Genomic DNA, 23,086 nt, shown 5'->3' with positions numbered 1-23,086 from the left:
AACTGATGAGAATTTTGAGTAATGGTAATTTCAGAGATAATTTTAATTAGGAAACAAACCTTCACCTATTTCTTGTGTTATCTGCTGACTGCATTCATATCAAACGATGTGTGTTGCAAATGAACTGATGTAGGTATAGGGCACTGAGCGTACATAATTTAACTCTTAATATGCATATTTATTTAAAGATTATACAGAAGTGATTCTCAACCAGGGACGATTTTGTCCCCCAGGAAATCTCTGACAATATCTGGATCATTTTTGATTATTGCAATTAGAGGGAAGTGTTCCTGGCTTCTAGTGGGTAGAGACCAGAGATGCTACTAAACATCCTATAACACACAGGACAAACCCTCACAGCAAAGAATTATCAGGACTAAAATGTCAGTAGTGAGGAGGTTGAGAAACCCTGATACACAATAATCTTATTTTACTCCTTAAGTACTTTGATTTCCATAATCTCTACCCAAGAAAAAAAAAATTCATTCAAAGTAGAGGAAAGGAGGCCAGGTGTGGTGGCTCACGCCTGTAATCCCAACACTTTGGGAGGCTGAGGTGGGCAGATCACTTGAGCCCAGGAGTTCCAGACCAGCCTAGGCAACATGGCAAAACTCTGTTTCTATTAAAAAACACAAAAAATTAGCCATGCAGTCCCAGCTACCCAGAAAGGATCACCTAAGCCCAGAAAGCCAAGGCTGCAATGAGCCATGATCATGTCACACCACCGCACTATAGCCTGAGTGACAGAGTGAAACCCTGGCTCAAAAAAAAAAAAAAAAAAGAAAGAAAGAAAGAGACAACAATGATGACAATCAAAGTAGAGATCATCAGTTCCTTCGAAGTTATGATCATCAACCATAGTTTTCCAGAATGAAAAGCAATTAAAAGTACACCACCAGAACAACTACGAGTACATTAAGTTTCTGCAAAACTATAAATGTTTTTGAGCAAAACAGAACATTCACTGCTTTGAAAGTTATTGTAGAAGATATAAGTAGAAAAGTAGGAGCAACTACGTGCAAATGAAAACCTCTCTTCATTTCTAAGAAAACTTGTCATGGAAATTGTCATTTCACACTAAAGTTCTCCAAGATAGGCTAAAGAAATATTAGCTTTGATGCTTTTTGTTGTGGATGTACACTTGGACTCTATCAGGCAAGAAAATCACTTGCACACATGTCATTAGCATTTTTTTGACCGTGAGAAAGTCTTCAGAATTCTGAGGCAGCCGTTTATTAATAGTATTTGAGCAAAAGCCTTTCTTCCACAATTCTAGTTAAGCAATTGGGACAAAGGTTGAATTGTTTTCATCTTGAGAAAAGTAATTGTTACTTTCAAATTTCCAGGCAAAAATCAAACCAAGAGAATTCATTGGATATTAGATGTTTTTCCCCCTGAAAACAATCAGGAGAAATAATGGGCAATAATATAACCCATATTTGTAGCAAGGCACTAGAATCTACAAGCATACAGAATAACCGTTTGAAAGGTTTCTGGTGACAGGAGGACCATGGGGAGAAATAAGAAAGGTCAGACAGAGTCTGTGAAGTCACTGAGAGAGGAAAATGGTCCTCAAGGCAAAATTCAAGGGCAGAAAAACAGCGAGAGTTTAACTTACAAATTAGAGCTGCATCAGGAAGAGCTGTGAGCAGAGGCAACCAGATTCCCTGCTTTCCCTTTCCTTTCCCACTTTCCTCCAATACATGAACTCTCTAGTCTTCCTTGTTCTGCTTGTCTGAACTTTTGACCCTGCTGCCACAGCCTGAATCTCTCCTCCTGCACTGTTTCTAGCTGTCTTTCCCGTGTCCTCTGCAAGAATGGGGCCTGCTTTAATTCCTGACTGGCCCATTATTTGTGTGTTTGGCTTTGGCTTTTTGGGCTGTGAACCTTACCTGGAGGGGTATGATTCGCCCTCCACAGTAGGCACTGGGATGGCGGGGTTCCCACCTGAGCCCCTTCCTCAGACGGGTATGAGGCTAAGATGTTGGCCAGCCAGGATGGAGACAAACACCTGGCTGGTATCGTGTTTACAGAATAGGCACAGGAAAAGTGTGCCAATTTGGATGTAAATTGCAAATTAGGTTTTTTTAAGCTCTATGTAACAGAGATACTTGAAGTCACCTACTTGAAAAGACTTGACTTTTTGAGATACTTGACTGTGGGGATGAAAACAGCCTCTTTAGCTGAGTGTTGTGTTGGGATAGGTCCAATCACAGCCTATTTTTAGTTTGCAAAACTATTGATCCATAAAGTACTCTACTGCCCCACTGTCGTTAACATTCTCCAAGTCTCCAGTCTCTGTGCAGAAACTGTCATGACATTTTTACAGAAAAGCTGAGCACCTTCCCTCATACAGGCAGCCTGAAATGCATTTTTAAAGATACATTACAGGCTTTACCATCAAACTACCTTGTATTCTAAAATTAAGTTATAAACCACTCTTTTCAAAACAAATGAAGTAATAAAATAGTAAGAAAATGCATGTGGGTGAGGGAAGGTGACAGAGCCCATGTGTCTGGGATTCCCCTCATATCAGCTTGGTAAGAAAATCATTTGGTTGGGATAATTTACAGATTTGGAAGGGCATGTTTGTTCTTCTGATCTTCCAAGAAAAGATTTAGAGAAGATAAATCATGAGGGTTCTATTGTTTTAAGATAAAAAATAACAACCTGTCAGTCTAAGTAAGTAACTATATTTCGGTGGCCACTGGTATTATGTGAAAATATTGACTCAATTCCCAGGCACCTTGGATGTGTGAAATTCACACTCTGTGGCAGCTCCAGAATGTCTAAATAGGAGCAGCCAAAGGCAGCAATCTGGTGGGAAGTAGTAGTGGGGAAATTTTCAAAAGGTGCATTTGCATTACAAACAGTATTTACTTAGATTTCTACATTAAGGTCAATTAAAATCAATTTTTTTCCCAAAAAGATGCTCATGTTGTATTTTACATATGATTAAAAAATATTTGTTCTTTAGATCAAAGAATGCATGTATGTGTCTAACACACATGCCCCCATACTCACACATACTGGAGTGGCTTTGAGGGACAGAGAATGTTTCTGGAGACCTGAAAAGGGTGTGCTAATAAGCAAAATGATGTTATTCAAGGACCTGCTGTACTGTAAGCAAAACAAACACTCTAGAATTTAAAGATTGAGGATGAAAAAAGAAAGTAAAATATCTAGTAATTTTTATATTAATTTCATGTTGAAATAATATTTTGGTTATACTGTGTTAAATATATTATTAAAACTAAAAAACAAAAAGAATGCCACACCACCTGCCAACCCTGGGCACTGTGGCCACTCACAATTATCGGCTTTTACCAACAGGCACTAATGTGCCTACAGAAAAAGAAAAAGAAACAAAACAAAAAGTGGAAGCTTTGAATTTTTATAAACAAATGGTCTCAGTTAATAACAGAATGTTACTTAGCTAAAGTGTAGATTTTTATGTGTGACAGGCACGGACCTGTATTCCCTCTTTGGCTTCTACTTACATAATGGCCAAGCTGATTAAGAGTTACTCAAACCTGTGTTTCAGACATTGGATCAGTCATAGTCCTAAGTTATGGGAGTACAATAAGGAGTGATGGGTTCCATATTGCTGGTCAGTTTTTGGTTTAGAACAGCTCAGCTACGAGCTGTACTCCAAGCTTCAGCTCCTCGTTCACCAGAGTGTGAGGTCACCTGGGAAACCACTGTAATGACATATTCTCCTTGTAACCCCAAAATTCAAGATTCAACCACAAATGCACCTGAGAACATGTCTTCCCTTTTCCTAGAATCTGAAATTGGGAAAGGTCCTTAGAATTGTAAAATATCAAAGATAGGCGGCACCTAAATAGTGCTAAGCCAGATGCAAAATCTGAGGGTCAGAGAATTAAAGTGATCTGTCCACACACACAACAGTAGGGGTAAATCATTACACATCAAAGAAACTCCAGTCATCAGGTCCGAAGGACCCAATGTTGTCTTTTAAGGTAAGGGTTAAAGTACATACCCAATGAGCCTCGGGCAGGCTTTGTGAGGTTGAACTCCACCTCCTTCTAAAACTAATGGAGTCAAAGAAACCTGAAAACTCATTTTTGGTTCTAAAAAGCAATGTCCCAATATATTATCTCTCTCCAGCTATGGCTTCAGGCTTCTAGAAGGCTCTGTGACATTAAAAATCCCTTCGAGCTAGAAGAATTTGAACACATGACTATCGAGTAAGTTTTTTTCCTGGGCAATTAAAACACTTCTTGCTCTTACATACCACATCATTTTTACTGGGGCGTGATGTTTTTGTTTTTGCATTGAAGGTGTCTGATCTTAACAATATAAGGTTATAACTTTTCTGAGGTAGCTGAATAATATATACACACCTTTCAACAGTTGCAGAAAACACAAAATACAAGAAAAAACATACATATATGCATATACACACATGCAAAGAATAGAAACTCCCTACTTAGATGATGAAACAGCAAAACTAATTAGTATAACAAAAGACCAAGTATTTTCTACCCGTCTGCAGAAGCAACATGAAATGCAACCTTCTAATGTCTGATGTGGCAACACCACTATTAAAGTCCAGATGCCAGTTTCCTGGGGATCTTTCTAATACATCACAGCACTCTTCCTCAACTTTGGAGAGTAGACTAAACAATTTTACCAATATGCTGGCTTATGATTTTATTATGGTGAGGGTAGGCAGGTAAGGAATGTACAAGGTTAATATTTATAAATATGAATCTATACAGGTATAGCAAGCGTATAGAACAGGAGAAAGAAGATGGACCCAGGGCATTTGAATTCATTTGGTTCTGTCACTCATCCATCATTTAGTGACTTTGGTCAGGCTACTTTTAGTTTCCTTGAGCCTGACATTTCTCATCTGCAAAATTATGATATTAACTATTAAAGCACTTCCTTAGAGGATTAGAAGAGATAATGTGTGAACATTACCATAGTATCTAGCACAGGGAACAAGCTAAGTGTTGATTCTCTTTCTCCTGCTTAGTTAGGGACAACATAGTTAATTGCCCTCTATTTTCTGGATGTTTCTTTGTAAGGGTATTTAATTCACCTATTGGAATATAATTTGGAGGTTTAGATATGGTATGGTTTGCTTTTATCTAAATGCCAGTGAAAAATTACAGAGATGAAATTGAGGGCTGGGTGTAAAGATTTTGTATTTTATTTAGATATTTGAGTCCATTAGAAAGTTTTCATGGAAACTAATAGTTGATTCCTCTTACATATGAGAAAAATTGATTTCATAATCATGACCCTACACTTTATAGTTTGACTATGGTGTAAAGATTGAAATGTTACCTGGTAGTATTTACATTATGTGCATAGTTAACTCAAGCACTTCAATAGACCTTTGACATAAAAATACTGAATATCCTTGGACTCCACCAACTTGCAAGCAAGCTTGAAAATCTGTGGCATTTAGTAATTTGAACAGCTATGAATGATGCAAGCTGTGCAGGTGAAGATTCATGAAGCTAGTGGGTGAGCTTACTTTCCTGTCCAATACCAGTACCTGAAAGCAGTTTGCATGATCTATTCCATTAGCATATAAGAATTCTTCTGCAGTAATATGCATTACTTTCAGGGTATGTGCAGTAAAATAAAGCTGTTCTCTAAAATGTGATTTCAGAGATATGAAACTTAATGCCTGTACAATAACACCAACATCAGCAGCTAACATCTTTAAACAATTACTTTGGGGCCAGAAACTGTACTAAATAATTACATGAAGGATCAGACTTTAGGCTGTACAGATACCTTGGATAGGAGCCTGGGGGCAGTGTGGCACAGTGGCTAAGAATGTGGTCTCTGGAGTCTGGGATACTTGGGTTCATGCATGGATTCTGCCTCTTTCTAGCTATGTGACATTGGGTCAATTATTAAACTTCTTAAAACCTCAGGTTTCTCATCTGTAATTTGAAGTAAAAAATAATGGCCACTTCGTAAGGTTGTCAGAAGCATTAAATAAGGTAAGAAAGAGTTACTTTTAAAACCCTAGCCTTATATCTAAATACTTAAGAGTCTAAGGTGGGCCCTTGAACTTTTCTGCAATGCTTTATTGTATATTACAGAAAACCTTACAAAATACGGTAGGGTTTAAGAATTGGGGAATTTATGGAGGAGAGTAGTACTGGAATATATACTTTTTAAATGACAAAATAAAATGTACTGTAAGTTTAACATGTGTGAGCTGAACAAAATAGCTCTTACAGAGTACTATTATTTACAGGCTTGCTATGGCTCAATTGATTAGAGAAACTTTAGTAACTCAGTTCTAGTTCAAATATTATTAGCTGGATTGGGGAAGGCAGCAAGGAGAAAAAGGGGTATGAGAATATTGGGTTTGTCTTCAAAAATTGCATGGAGGTCCAAGTCCAATTCCATCAATGTAGTTTTTTTGTTGTTGTTGTTGGTTTTTTTTTTTTTTTTTTTTTTTTTTTTAGATAGAGTCTCACTCTGTCACCCAGGCTGAAGTGCAGGGACATGATCATCATCAATGTAGTTTTTGGTGAAATTTTTCTTGATTTTCTTTTTAGTTCATGGTTTGAAACAAGGCCCTGGAAAATACAAAAATCTTACATTTATTTAAACCCAGGACATCTGTGTAGGGGTTTTAGGACCACATCTATCAAACAACTGAAGCCAGAGCCAACTGAGAAACAGCCTGAGTTTGTAGGCTATGTTTTATTAAAGTTTCAACTGATTATGTCAAAACATGGATTCATCCCAGAGTATTCTCTATCTCACACACCACAAATCCAGTATTTCAGCTCAACCTTGAAACTACAGGAAAATCGAGCCACGTCTTCCCACTGACCTTGCCTCTCTTCTAGTCATAGTATTAATCACTTGCTGGACTATTGCAATATTATTTTACATATTCTTCTTTCTTTGCTTTCTATTACTCTATGATATATTTTCCATCAAGCAGCACTGTGAACTTTTAAAAATGGAAGTCAGATTATGTCATGCCTTTGTTCAAAACCTTCCAATGAACTCAATATCTGAGTAAAATACAAAATCTTTATACCCAGCTCTCAATTTCATCTCTGTAATTTTTCCTCTCACTCTTGGCTCCAGTCACACTGGTTTCTTTGTTCTCCACCAAACATGCAAAGCACATTGCTGCCCTGGGGTCTCTGGACTTGTTTTTTTCACAGTCTGGAATGTTCTTCCACTCCTTTCACATCTCTATTTAATAGTCATCTTAGAAGGGAAGCCTTTCTCGACCTCATATGCTCTCCTCCTTCATTCTTTATCATCCTACTCTGTTTAATTTTGTGCTACAGCACATAGTTCTGCCTTACATAGTATACACTTACCTCTCCCTTTCTTATCTTTCCCAAGAGAATGCATGTCCCATGAAAGCGGGAACTTCCTCTGATTTGTTCACGGTTACGTTGCCAGCAACTGGACCAGCATCAGCACATGGGCCTCTCAGGAAATATTGCTGAATGCAGCATTGTGCAAGTGGAGGGATTAATTGAGAAGAGCAATTTACTCAAGGGTGAAAGGAAGTCACTCTGGTACTGAACTGATGGATGATCACATTAGTGATTCTGAATATTAGGGTTTGACTCTGACTTCCAAGCCCTGCATTTCCAGTAGATATAGCTTCTCATCCTTCATGGGGCACTGCTATCAGGAGTAACTAAGCCAAGAGGATGAAGGAGAGAATTGAGATTCCCTTGTCTAACTCATCATTGCTATGGCTTCAGTGCTGTACTTTACTTTGTCAGATAGAACTGGCTCCCTCTCTCACATCCACTAGCTGAGGATGAGAGCAGAAGCACACTTGTCAGGCAGCGGACAGGAAAGGAATGATAGTGGAGTTAGGGACACAACTTCAGGAGCCCCTTGAGAGAGTTAATTCGACTCCTCAGGGATCCTAGTAGCAAAGAGCAGGTGTTTTCTACTTGGTACAAATAATATTTCTTCACATTAGTTCTTCACAGATTTGAAATTCCTTCTTGGTAGTAAATTAGACAATTAAAAAGGTACAAGGCCTCTTTACTGCTGATCTCCAAGGTGACCTGTATGATCCTACAACTGTGCTATTGAAATATATTACCTCAGGGGCCCAAAAGCTGGCAACATCACTGGCTACATTCATTACTTTATTCCTTTTTAAGTACCATGTCTTTCTTGAATACCTGCTATATGCTAGGTGCTTGGCTAGGAGCTGGGTTGTAGTTAGGATTAAATTAGACATGGTCTCTTTCCTAAAGGAATTGGTAAACCAGCAGAAGAACTAGCATACAGTTGTAGAGCTGAATGGGTACAATCCTAAAGTAAATGGGATGTCATGAAAGTGAAAGACACAGGGAATTGATTCCACCTGGGGCCAGGATGTTCAGGCTGAAAGCGGAACAATGCCTAGAAACTAGAGGAAAGGATAGAGTGGGGAATGCATCTGGAAACGAACAACACAGCTTAGGTCTAGGATGGGAGGGAGACTGGCACATTTAACAAGCAAAAGATGGCAGGTGTGGCTGATTCCTTGTTGGGGGGCGGGGGGAAGGAGGGGACAGGAAGGTGAGCCCGAAGACTGAAGAGAAGGTCAAATCCTGAAAGCCACGTAAGCTTCTTTACAATGTTGGTCTTTAACCTGATAAAAAGAGGAAGGCTCTGAATGGCCTCAGGCAGGGAAATTATATGATTTTATTTGCATTTTTAAAAATTCACTCTGACTGCTCTGTGCAGAAGGGATTGTAGAGGGCCAGGCAGATGAAAGAGGCCTGTGGGGAGGCCACTGCAGTTGCCTGCACAATAGAATATAGGCCTTGCACTCAGGAGTGCATGATAGAGATGGGGGAGAAGGGAAACCAGGCAGCTTGACTGAGCAGGCAAGAAATAGAAGGAATAAAACAAGTTCAGAGGCCCAAATATTGATCTCACATCTCATTTTCAAGATTAGCTTTTATTTTCATTGTGGTGATGCATATTTTGTGTCCAATTTACATCCACTCCACCCAGCCCTGACCAAACTGCTTTGCAGCTGAGTTGCCATAATTTGCACTCCATTTCTCTGGAAGGCTTAGACGTGAGGTATAACAGGTGTTTCTGGATCAGCTCAGGGTCGACCCCACCCTAAAGTCCTTAGCTAATCTTTAGAAGGGCATGATTCTGAAGGTGAGACAAAATTACTAATAATTATTTTATCTAGTGCTACAGATGATACTTCCTATAGTGACTTTACATCACAGTTGACCTGTCAAATTCTAATCAACACACCCTGGTGGAAATTTCCCCAAATTTTATTAAATGTTATAAATATTGTGGAGGAAAACAAAAACAAGAACAAAAAACTTCTCAAAATTTCACTTGTTAAAGCAATTATGAAAACCCACATTATTTTTTCCTATGAACATTTCTATACACTAAAACTGTCCTTGTTGAGGATTTTTCTAAGGTTCACAACTTCTGTAGGTTGTGAAAGGGTCAAATCACTTCATAGACTCCATTTTTATGAATATCAAACTGGGAAAAAATGGCACACAAATATAAGGAAAAAAACATAGACAGCAAACTGAATATACTATCATTAAACTCAAGAAAAATGCTGAAGGATTAAATCTATGAATCAGTGATTCATAGATTGATTATTTCACGTATTTATGAATGATTCTTATGTGATTAATGGAAATGTAGAGATTCATCAGAAGTTTTCAAACAGAGATCAAAGTTGCCCTGGGAAGGATTGGAGGTTGTGCTTAACGAGGAGAAAGGGCATTAAGTGAGGGAATTGTAGGAAATAGACCTCCAAGCTTGTTATTTCAGTTCAGTCAGAACTGTATTTATTGATTTATTCATTTATTTGAGGTATGTAAGTCCCAAAATTTCCACTGAATAAAAAGATATCTGACTAAAAATACTAACAACAAAAACAACAACAACAAAACACTATAAACTTATCTAAATGAGCCCTCTCAGGAATTTGCACTTCTTCACATGATGGAGTAGCCTACAAGTGACCCACTCACCTGCTGAGAACCACTAGAAATACACAATAAAAGCAATTTACTTGAAAGCACAGGAGAGCTGCCAAAGATGTCAAAACTTAAACTACATCAAAAAGAGCGGCTCATTGAGGGGAGCCTAACCTTCCGCCTGTCACTCCAGTCACCCTCGCTGGGATTTGCTAATTCTTAATGTTGAAAGAGAATCTGAGAAGTCAGAAAGAAGGTTGCTGTTGAGAGGAAGAGAATTCCTTGGAGTTTTCAGCAATCTCATAGGGCTGAGGAGGCAAAAAGTGGAGCTGAACACAGCCCCGCTGAGGCAGCCAACTCGGACTTAAGATCCCACAGAGAAGAGAGGTTCAAAGAAGTGAGCTTGGCGCTTCATCCCCAGCTTTTCCGCAAGGCGTTTGACAGTCAATTAAGTTACAAATAGCAACAGGCAAGAAGCAAATTGAGACTGTCCGAAAAGCAAGGCAAAGCAAACTTAGTCTTGTGGTGTTAAAGAAACAAAAATTGGGGTTTGTGATTCACAAATGAGGTGACACGTCTGATCCTCAGTTGGCCACCCTGGAAGATTATCCTTCAGGACTGTGGTGAAAGAAAGGTAAGCTAAACTTTAGAAGTGCTACAACCTAGGTTCAAGTCACTTTAATCTTTGATTGCAATGAGATGGTTTGCCTCTCTGCTGCCCAACAGAAAATAGGGTGAATCCTCTCTGGAAGGAGAACACATTATCCAGACCCTCTATATTTGTCCACACAAATGTTTGCCATTCAATCCAATATCACCCAGCATATTAAAAAACACAATCACAAGAAAAATTAATAAAAATGGACAGGCAATAAAGTCTGTCTCCATTTTCAAAGCCTCATAGAGTCCCATAATAGTTCACTTAAACATGTCTAAATTCAATAAAACATAGCACATTCCAGTCATCAGTCAGACATTAAGGATGAACTGTAATGAACAGTCCTAGTCTATTTTGATTGTTTGCTGGGCCAGGTGCCATTGTTCTTGCCTGTAATTCCAGACCTCTGGGAGGCCGAGGAAGGCGGATCACGAGTTCAGGTGTTTGAGACCAGCCTAGCCAATATAGTGAAACCCCGTCTCTACTAAAAATACAAAAAACTAGCTGGGCATGGTGGCAAGCACCTGTAATCCCAGCTACTTGGGAGGCTGAGGCAGGAGAATTGCTAGAACCCGGGAGGCGGAGGTTGCAGTGAGCAGAGATCACGCCACTGCACTCCAGCCTGGCGACAGTGCGAGACTCCATCTCAAAAAAAAAAAAAAAAAAAAAAAAAAAAAAAAAAAAAAAAAAAAAAAAAAGAACATTTGCTGACAGTTTTTAAGTCAGTCCTACCCTTCCCCCATTTCCCTTTTGTCCCCGAAATGGGCAAACTGATAAGAGGGACACCTTTTTATTGCTATTGGGAAATTCAAACCACTAAAATCCTGGCTGTCACATAGAAATCCTGACCCCAGCCACATGCCCCAACATGATAAAAACTAAACCCACTTATTCTTCTCTTTGTTTGAACCATTATGAACTGGCATGGGTGCCTGCTCTGCTGTCCCTGAAGTCCCACTGCATGAGCAATAAACCTGTCTGGACCCTCTTGGTGGGTGTGTTGTATCATCAGTGTTAACATGCCAGTGGATTTTGGATGTGTTGGGGGCTGCCATCTGTGGAGCCGCCCAGAAACAAAAACAAAACTGACCCAAACATTGCAGTTCTTTGGCTTAGCCTTTTGAAATAACTGTGATTAATCTTTTTTTAAAAGGAGATGACTGATAATAAATTTTACTAGAGAACTGGAGTCCCTTTAAAAAAAAATCAACTAGAAATTTTAAAAAATTGAACTCAATATGTAAGTTTTAAGTATATTGGACACACATGAATAAGTGAATTTAAAATTAGGGCAGTAGAAAATAACCAGACTTAAGCACAGATTAGAGGGAAATTTATATCCTTAAATGCGTACAGCACTAAAATAAGAAAGGTAAGAAATTAATGACATGATTATCCATTCCAATGAGTTAGAAAAGAAGAAGTAAGTTTTACTGGAAGAAAGCAGAAAAAAGAAAGAACTATGAAGAAGAGAGCAGAAATAAATAAAATAGAATACAAACAAATCTATAAAGCTGAAAGCTTATTTTTAAAATTGATAAACTACTTGCAAAACTAATCAAGGAAAAAAGAGAAAATATTAATTAGTTAAATGAGGAGTGGGGAAAAAAGAAACAGTACTGCAGATCCTTATACATCTAACAAAAAATACATATGTATTATGGACAATTTTATGCCAGTAAATAAGAAAATTAAATGAAATGACAAATTCCTAGAAGGCAAATTAACAAAGCTGATCTTAAAAGAAATTAAACAATGTAAATACTCATATGATTGTAAACCTTTCTTCAAATCCTCACACTCACATTATTTTATCAGTGAATTCTACCAAACATTTAAAAAATAAATGAGGCTCATCTTAACACATTCACTTCCAAGAAAATAAAAAGAAGGAAACATTTACAATTCATTTTTTAAGGGAAAGCATAACTTTGATACCAATACCTCTGAAAGAGAATAAAGGAGATGAGAAAATCATCTCAACATCTGCAGAAAAAGCATTTGATACAAGCCTATACTTCCTCATAATTTTTTTAAAGTCTTTTGGCAAATAGGTAATAGAACTAGCTTGACCTAATTAAGATATCTAAAAGAAATGTAGAGTGAACAATATAATTAATGGTAAAGAACTGAAATTTCCCCACTAAGATCCAGAAATCACAAAATATTTATCACCACAATATTGTACTGTAGGTCCTAGCTAGTACTATAATGCAAGGAAAAAAAACCAAACTGTAAGTATTGGGAAAGAAGAAATACACTTACATGATTTGGCTGTGTTCCTATCCAAATCTCACCTTGAACTGTAATAATCTCCACGTGTCAAGGGTGGTGCCAGGTGGAGATAATTGAATCATGGGGGTGGTTTCCCCATACTGTTCTCCTGGTAGTGAATACATCTCATGAGATCTCATGGTTTTTTAAGGGGGAGATCCCCTGTACAAGTTCTCTTGCCTGCCACCATGTAAGACATGTCTTTCCTCCTCCTTTGCCTTCCGCCATGATTATGAGGCCTCCCCACATATGTGGAACTATGAGTCAATTAAACTTCTTTCATTTATAAATTACCCAGTCTTGCATATTATATGTCTTTATTAGCAGCATGAGAACAGACTAATATAACAGTCATAATTTGCAGGCACATGACTATGTACATAGAAAATCCAAAAAGAAATTGTCAAAATTTTAGAATTATTAACTGAATTTATCAAGTTCAATGGATATAAAATCAATATACAAACCAACTTTTTCATATTACAGACACAGAAACTAAGAAAGGTGCCCATATCCACACACTTTTCAAAACTAGAAAAAGGCTAACACTCGGCTCAGTGCTTCAAGTTTGGTGTGTTTTTTTTTTTGTATATATGCAAATTTGTATATTTCAGTTACTCCCTAATCAATCAGAGGCCAGTCCACACACTAGCCCCCTGTATCTCCTAGGCATCAAGACATTAAAATGCTGCTGGCCACAGTGACAATCCATGGGAAATGAAGGGAATACCTGATGGAGGCAAAGTGCAATTTTCTGAAATGTGGAGCTGCAAGTAATCTAAGCTTTCAGCTTCTGTCACAAGTTGAGGATCAAGAATCACAGGTAGTGAACGGATTTACCTACAATGGAAGCTAAAGACAGGATAAGGGGAAATGGTGGATGTGTCCAGGGCCTGTCACAGGAGAAAGGAGAGTGAGTGGAAAAAGCCGAGTCTTTGGCCCCAGTCTCATATTTACACAAGATGTTAATTCTGAACTTCAAATATGTCCTGCAAATGAAGTAAAGACACTAAGAGGACTGAAAGTAGATGTTTATCACACAACTTGAAATCCATGTCCCATTCTTCATCCACAGTGTCTACAACACACCATCAATTAATATTTTCGGTAAACTCTGCGGTTATCTTGTAAATGCTGTAATTATATAGATGGGATGGTATATTTATATGCTAACATTATTTTATTACATGTGAATATTTAAAGGTTTGTAGCACCCATCAGCATTTTTTTTTCCTCCTCCTCTTTCTTCCCCTCCTTCTGAACCCATATCCTCCTCCTTCTCTTCTCTGCCTTCCCCTTCTCAAAACATGAAAATGGTCAGAGCTTCCAAGGTCAACCTTGGAAAGACTCTGGATCCCTAAATAGCTAGTGAACTCTCCAAGCATGTAGGTGGAATGTGAACGGTGATATAAGGCTTGCCTGGTATGAGAGAACAGAGCCAGAAAAACTACTTTGATATTGTGAGTATTACCCTAGTTTTAGCTCTAGGCTGGTATTGTCTCAAGACATTGGGGTTACGGCAGGAAGTTCAAAGCTTCCATTATTGTGGCCAAGGTTTCTGCACATAGAACCTGCTGACAGCTGTCATGGGTGATGGCTCAGCCTGTATCCTAGAGAAGCAGAGGCTTGACGTAGGACTTCCTGTTGGCTGGGTGTCTTCAGCCCGAGGCACCTGCAGTGCTGGATTAACCAAGGAGCAAACTAAGCAGGTGCTTAGGATGCAACTAAATCAAATACCACCCCCATCACCCACTCCAAGAAAAGCAGAGATGATTTTACATTTAATGAACTTGCTGAGAATTTTAATTTTTCCATCCAGAGGAAAAAAAAAAACTTATTTTTCTTTCAGCTTGCATTTAAGTCTTCTGTCAATTTAAGTGATTTTATTTTATTATGAATTAAAGTGGGAATGCATCACAGTGGTGGTGGTGGTGGTGGTAGGATTAAGTGCTCAGAGCCTGTAAAAGTTTTAACCTGGCCCTAATAACCATTCCCTAAATTTTCCAGGATCCATCCTCATCCCTCCTGCGCTCTTGTTCTCTAGCACACATATTTCTTGTGTAACATCTCTATTTTCTATTATATTTAGCCCCACATCACTAATCCTACCTTTGCCAGGCTATTGGTATTCAGCTCCTAAATTTAGGCAGCCTAGTTATCATTTACTTTGTACAATTTTTTTTTCAATATTACCCAGTAAAATTTTGTATTTATAAAGCAACTCCCACAGATTCCTTTAACACGTAAAATATACTTACAATGCTTAACATACCCTAGTACTGCCCCAAGATCTTCCACCAAAAGTTCAAACGTCTCTTTGGGGGCAGGTGTGATTTTTTTTTTTTTGCAAGTTCCCAGAGTGGACAGCGTCTAGGCACTACTGGGTGGAGTGGACAGTGGTTTGAGGAGGGAGAAAAGGGAGAAGTGTCCTAGGCCTCCATTTAGAAATTTTAATTTACTCCCTCAAATCAAAGCTGGCATTCAGCACTTCAGAGTGTCCCTTCTACTTCTTTTGTTTCAGCTCCTGCTGCTTGTTCAGAAAAATTGGCAAATATGTTTCAGAGCATGCTTAGAGTTGTGAGATAGACAAAAGAAAGATGACTGATGGCTTGATTCCTTGGAAAAGGGGTACACTAATCAGAAAGTAAAGGAAAGAATGATTCCAGGACTTTATTTCTCCAAAAACATAACAGAAAAGCTCTCTAGTGAAATTCTAACAGCCATATGCAGAGATTGAACCCATTGGTAAATTCTAGTCTTCAGGCCCCTCCACACTTACCTCTACCAGTTTGTTGGCATGCTCGCGGAAAACCTGGGCATATTCTTTCACTTCCTTTTCATTTCCACTCTTTGCTGCCTCAATGAGAACTAGCAAAGGAACATTGGTTTCCAAGAAAGAATCAGATATGTGATCCATCACTGCTTTCCGAAGCTACAGTTGAAACAGAAACAAAAAATGACATACAATTAAGAAACAGTAGAATTGTCCATTTTTTTCTAAACTGCTTTTGAGCTCTCATTACCCAGGGAGATAATATTCCTATTTTCTTTTTAAAATTTCCCCAGAGCTTATACTATTAAAGGAAAACCAATGACTGATGGAAGCGTGTGAATTAAACATATTATATGTCAACCTGAAAGTTACATAAATGGTCTGTTGCTCAATACACTATGGGCCCTCTCCCATCAAAGGTCTTCTCTCATCTTTCATTGACCCAAACCTTCAGGATGTTCTGAATCATGACACAGTTGAAGAATTCAGGCTCTTTGAAAAGGAAAAATCTAGGCATCAACCAACAAGTTGGGAGAACTTTGGATAAAGATCTAAACTTTGAAGCAAACCCTGAAACTTTGCCACTGTGCAGTCTCCTGCCCATTCTAGATCCATTGTTTGTGTTAGATAGAAGCAGAAACATGAAACATCTAACAATCTCAAAACTGTTTGTGCCCAGGTGCTATGATGACATAGTTGCTATGTTCCAGAAATACTTATAATTATTCTTCAAGATAAATGAGAATAAACAAGCCCAAATCTTCTAACAATGCATAATTATACATCATTCCCACATTGTTAAAATAGAAAGCAGGGCAGCTGCATGAAAATAAAATGAAACTGTCCCTGAAAAATCACCTTGGTGCTGTTTTGTTCATAATTATCTGAATGTATATGGGATGTATATAAAAATAAACAGAAGAGAAGATGATAAACACTCTGAATGTTTTCCAAACAAATATACCTATCCAGGAGCATTCAAGTGAATCTCTTGATAGGATGACACACACACATTCGTTATTGGTCAGAACAAGGAAAATTAGGAGCAAATCTCAATTCCTTTTTGTACTAATTACCATAAAGTATGCATGAAAGTACTTATAACTTAGTTTGGTTTAACTCTGAATTGTGTTTGACATTTTACCATATATAATGTAATAAAGTCTATGTAAAGTTAACATCTCCCACATACTCATTTGACAAAGTGTATTAAATTACTGCCTGGGATAATGTTGGTTATTGGTGAGCTCATATATAATGTGTCATTTACTCAACTAAAATCTTTGCATATTATATCATTTCATTCCTATCACAAACTATGAGATAGGAATGATTCTTATACTAGTTCTTCAAATGAAGAAGCTGGGACTTTAAAAAGTTAAATAACTTGTCTGCAGTCATAAGTTAACAAATGGCAGTGCCTAGGGTAAAAAGGTCTGAAGGAGATCCTACAGTGAACACTTGAAACTGACCTGCAGTGGCTCTCTTCCAGAACAGTCCCACAATGGAGGAAAAAATATTTAGAGTGGAATCAAAATTGAACTTGACAGGGACAACAGAGACAAAAGAAAGAGAAGGTTGAGATAAAGTAGGGGGGATAAGAAGAGTCAGGTTATCTCAACAATCAGACAAACATTTTTTAATACCACACAAAAATAACAGAAGTGAGAACTCCAGGAACTTGAAAAGCCATCTGCATCAAACCTCTTTCTAAGCCTTCAGGAAGATAATGTTCACAAAAATGAGCAACTTAAAATTATCATTACTTTGAATGATAATTAAAATTATCATTCAAAGTTATTATAAGAAAAATTAGATTAAGAAATATATTATCCCTAAGCATACTGAAAGCATGCCAAAAGGATATGCTTATAAAACAGATTAAAACTGTAACCTACCATTTCAAATAAATTAAAAACATCACAAAAATAATATAAAATATGGAAGAACATGACAAATTCGAATAAGAAAAACTAAAGAATTAGGTCATGAAACTCAAGAAAGAATTATAAATAAAAGAAAATCATTTGAAAAAGACAAGAATGAATAAACACCACAACAAATGCCATAAGACAAATAGAGTAAGGAAAAGTTTTAAATCCAAAAAATATTTTTTAAAGAGCTAAAAAACTGTTTGAGAAAATGTGACAAATACTGAAGATAGGCAAAGAAAAGTCAATACAGGGCTACCAGAAAGTCCATGAAAAAAGAAAATCAAAACAAGAAAACAGAATGAATACCAAAAATTGTAATCAATGAAAACTTTCCAGAATATATGTATATATTGAAACTGTATTCTAATACTGTATATTTTTAAATTGCTAAGGTGGGTTTTTAATGTTCTCACCACAAAAATAAGTATGTAAGGTGATGAATATGTTAGCTTAATTTAATTATTCATAATATATACATATATCAAAATATCACACTGTACTCCACAAACATATATGTTAATGAAAAATAAAAAATTTGAAATTAAACAAATAACCTACAATCTGAAAGAATGTATTATGTACCTGAGAAGACTGACCCGTAATTATCAACCAAGATATTTTCCAGTAAAATGACTGAATTCCAAAGAAAAAATGAGAGGAAAAAATCTGCAATTCAACAAATATACCATATGATTTATACAGGAAAAAATAGATTATCAGCAGACTTTTTAATAGTAAAGATTTATGCCAAAGGAAAATATTGTCTTTAAGATACTCAAGGAAAGATAATGTAAACTAAGAATTTTATAACCAGCAAAACTGACTTTCAAGGATATAAGGCATAGAAAATCTGATAAAAATGCAAGAACTCAGAATATTGTTCTCATGACCCTTTCCTATCTAGTTATTTTAAGAATTAAATTTTAAGAATTAAAATAACTAGAAAAATATTAACATAAAAAGTGATAGAATATAGTATGAATGTTTGTATACTCTGACAATAAAGACATATTACAACATTGTGAAAAGGGGACGAGAAAGGGAATAGAAAATACTAAAATATTTTAAGCATTTTATGTGATTTTAATTATAGGGGAAGTATGAATATTGTTATTCCAACATTATTGTGTTTAAAGGTAAAATAAAGAAAATGATTAACTATGAAATTTTAATTCATCATTTCCTATGCCCTTGCTAACCAGAAGTGTTGGTAGGGTAGAAAGTAATTGAAGAAAAATTCTCCAATGCTAGATCTGAATTAGAAATGTCAGTAGAAACACATAGGATTTGATTCAGATTTATTGAGGCATAACTGACAAATAAATATGTATATATTTAAAGTGTATAATATGATGATTTGATAAACATACATTTTTTATAAACATATATATTGTGAAATACACAATTGAGTTAATTAACATATTCATTCCCTCATATAGCTACCTTTTTTTTTCTTTATTGGTGAGAACACTTAAGATCTACTCTCTTAGCAAATTTCAAGCATAGAGCACAGTATTTTTGATAATCATCATGGTGTATATTAGATTCTCATAGCTTATTCACTGTATAACTTACAGTTTGTACCCTTTGACCAACATTTCAAGCATTTCACCACCCCCACCTCCAGCCCCTAGCAACCACTGGCTTACTTTTTGTTTCTGTGAGTTCCACCTCTTGTTTGTTTGTTTTTAGGTTCCATATATAAGTGATGCCATATAGTATTTGTCTTTCTCTATCTGGCTTATTTCACTAAGCACAATTCCCTCCAAGTCCATCCAGGTTGTCACATATAAAAGATTTCTATTTTTATATGGTTAATAATATTCCATTGTGTATATACCTATTTATCTGTCTATCACATTTTTTATCCATTTATCTATCAGTGGACACTTGGTTGATTCCATGTCTTGGCTATTGTAAATAATGCTGCAATAAACATGGGGGTGCAGATATCTCTTTTAGATATTGATTTATTTCCATCAGATTCTACCCAGAAGTGGGATTGTTAGATAATATGGTAGTTCTATTTTTAATTTTTTGAGGCACTTCCATACTGTTTTCTATGATTGTACTAATTTACATTCCCACAAACAACGTTCAAAGCTTTCCTTTCTCCATATCCTTGCCAACGTTTGAAAACATGAGATTTTAAATTGAAAACATACGCACACTTGCAAACACTTTCTCAGTTCTGTCTAATGAAAAAGCCTGAAAATAATGGCTAGCCTAGTAGTGATCAACAACTTGAAACACAACTTTACACTACAAAAACAGAAAACAAAAACAAACAAACAAGCAAAAAAAAAAAAAAACAGAGCTTCATGGAGAAAGGGCTGATTCCAGGCACTCTGAGGCCGGGATTGTACAAATAAGCTTGAAATATCTTTTCATGCCAGGTAGCAAAGAACTATCAAAGACTCCCAGGGGCATGCCAGAATAACAGGAGGCTCCCACTGGCCAAAGATAGAGATGCTTTGAGTTGAAGATAAAAGACATTCCCTGCCTCCCAATAAACTTAGGTCCTTGCATAAGCGAAGGAGAACTGCCTAGTGTTCTGTTACTGCTCCAGTATTGTACATTATTAAGAAATGTAATTCTGTTGTCTGGAGCCTTTGTACATTTTGAAGTTTATTAGCTACAGTAGTTGGCCTGCCCTAATTTAACCTGAAAATAGAATTTTTATTTTCCTACAAATTCTGCCTTCCCTTACTTAGATCCTTTCTACTTGAAGTGTGGGCCACTGGCCAGTACCACGCCATTTCCTGGGAGCTTATTAGAAATGCAAAACCAAGACCCATCCAGACCTGCTTTTAACCAGAATCTGCATTTTACTAAGATGCCTAAGTGATCCTTCCACAGTATAAAGTTTGAGGAATGCCTCCCTAGAAGATCTATTGTCAAGTTCTTAGTCTCAAGCATCAGAAACTAATTCTAGCTGATTTAAGCAGAAAGATTGACCCATCAGTCCACAAAATGGGCAGAATTCAGAAATGTTAAGACACCCTGTGTCTTTGTGACAATAGGTTTTGATACAAAATGTTAGGCAGACCTGATTTTCATCTGGGTGAAACAGAGACTAGAACTCTAGGACATACATCCTCACCTAGTTGAAAGAGTACAGGAGGTAGCGGCCGGGAGGAAAGTATTCTTTGAAAACAGCGTTTTGGCCATTTAAACTTCTTATACAGAGATTCATAACATGAGAAATTCCCTGAACACAGAAAAGGAACTCAGATACTGACCCAAAAACAAAAAAGTGGCCAGCAAAGAAAAGATCTGGCAGAAAACTAATTCAGAGATTCAAGCATGAGTGGAAGTTGAAAATAAATAGAGATACATTTATAAGAAATAATTAAAAGGTGAAGAGTTGTTTATAAGGAACAAGATCAAAAGCTATGAACTAGGACAGGAATGGCAAGTATGCTACAACTCTTCCTTTCTATGCCCACACCAGACATGATTAATCAATTACTGCATTCTTTTGTGCTGAGCTCAAATACTACTTCAACACAGTGCTCCAAGTAGCTACTACTAATCAATCCCGTTTCTCCTTCAGGATGAAAGCTTTCTTTCTTTGCTAAACTTTCCCTGCAATTGAAGCATTTTGCATGCCAATCTTTAGGCAGAACTGGCTATGTGTCTGAGCAACCCAATGCCATCTTGACTTTCAGAAATAAAAGTTAACACCCAAGTTGAGGCTGGGCAGATGATGTTTAACAAATGCCTGACCATTTAACATCTATCCTGTCATTTAGATAAATGTTTACAAAAATCTTGTTAAGAATAATAACAAGAACAAAAATCTTCTTCATTACTATGATATAAGAAATACCAGCCAAGGTCAAAACTGGGGTTAGAGGGTGATTTCAAATAGGCTCAAAAAATCTGAACCCTTAAATCTTTCCATGAATATGGCTGTTCCAGGCTCCTCATGAATACTGACATGTTCTGCCGTATTTCCTTAAGCTGTGTGGTATAATTGTTATTAAAAATGAAAAATCAAAGCAACAAAGTGACTGAGCCAGGAGCCATCCAGCCTAGGGGGCTTGACAAGTATTGAGCTTCATTAAGTCAGGCAAAGTTTAGCCAGTCTGAAGGTCAATTAGTGTAATCAGTCAGTGCTACAATCTATCCAAAGCCACTTTAATAAGCCAAGGTGCCATCAATGCACACTCCATTGGTAACGAAGGCACTCTTCATTGTTCAGGTTGTGTTGGGAGCAGGTGGGGGAAGCAGAGGCATATCTATAAGGCCTGGGGAAGACATTTAAAGAATAATCATGGTTCTTGCTTTATTTAGTTTTCTTTATAAGAGAAACATGAAATTCTTTGGTCATTATCTTGATGAAACTGACTGTCTTTCATAAGCAAAATCATTTTAATTGGGATACTAGCATCTCCTCTTAATGGAACCAATTACCTCTATCAGGCTCTGTGCTTTTCCCTACCCATCTCATTCACCGTCCACCAAATTCATTCAGGTCTGCTGGATCATTTAAAAGTACAACTGTCATCATTAGCAACACTTATATTGGAGCCAGATCAACAGCCAAATCAACATATGTGCCCTTAGATTTTTTTCTCTATGAGTGCTGATGGTCAGTATAAAAGTTAGGAACATGTCTCACTGATGGAATAGATAATTGTAATAGAGTTGTTGCATAAATAACCTTATTTTTCTCTCTCCTTCTATCCATACCATTGCCATGTAACTCTGTAGTACCTGCCCTCTGGGACTCTGGGCTTGGTCATGTCTCATGTTTAGGGTCAATGGATGTTGGCCACCATGATGCATGTGGACATTTGAAAGGCTCATTCAGCATTGGCTGGCTTGGTCTTGTTCTCTGCCATCCCCAGGAGAAGGACATGCCCAGGCTAGACTGCCTGTCCCAGAAAAAGGGTGACAAACCTATTGACCAGGACTGAGTCACCTCAGTCATCGCTGTCAAGGCCTTCCCAGATCCATTAAGAGCAATAGAATCCAGGCACAGGAGAAGGCCGGGCCAAGATGACCACCTCAGAGCAGTGAGCTACAAATGCTATTGCTGTATGCCCCGGAAGTACTGTTATACTACACTGTTGTGACAATAGATAACTGATAACATACATGGAATAAGTTTTCATGGTCACCAAATCACCTTTTGGTGAAGTGGGAGAGACAGCTTGAAAATAAATTTCTGATCAATTAGCGGACTAGTCTGGGGCCATTTCAATTCATTTCTTTGGCCAACTGTATTGAAATAACAGTAGTCTGCTCCTCATGTTTCATTATATAGCCATGGGCTGTGTGTAAGAAAATCACAGCCGTAATTTATTATTTTTATAGATTAAATAAACACTTTACTCAAAAAGTTATAACAAAGAGACAAGTCATTGGGACTAGGACAGGGAAGGGTTGATCGGGGCTTTTCCTGAAGGACAGTAATAGGTACTTAGCTCCTACTGTTGATTTCATTTTCTGCCCCAGCACACGCAGGTCAGTATCAAATTCCTCCTTT

General features: G+C 37.3%; 1 protein-coding gene across 8 annotated transcripts in view; it reads right to left on the bottom strand.

The window, feature by feature from the left end:
* The window catches only part of LOC105465339 (catenin alpha 2), a 1,482,339-nt gene that overhangs the window by 218,912 nt on the left and 1,240,341 nt on the right, over positions 1-23,086 (bottom strand). For all 8 annotated transcript variants that reach the window (XM_011713753.3, XM_071077395.1, XM_011713752.3 and 5 more), the window contains one exon: positions 15,662-15,814. In XM_011713753.3, coding sequence (XP_011712055.1) covers positions 15,662-15,814 — 153 coding nt within the window. The remainder of the gene's footprint in view (positions 1-15,661; positions 15,815-23,086) is intronic.

The sequence above is a fragment of the Macaca nemestrina genome, chromosome 13, assembly GCF_043159975.1.
Source record: "Macaca nemestrina isolate mMacNem1 chromosome 13, mMacNem.hap1, whole genome shotgun sequence".
In the NCBI taxonomy this organism is placed as follows: Eukaryota; Metazoa; Chordata; class Mammalia; order Primates; family Cercopithecidae; genus Macaca; species Macaca nemestrina.
Note: the sequence above shows the minus strand (reverse complement) of the source record. Positions and strands in the feature narration are given on the sequence as shown.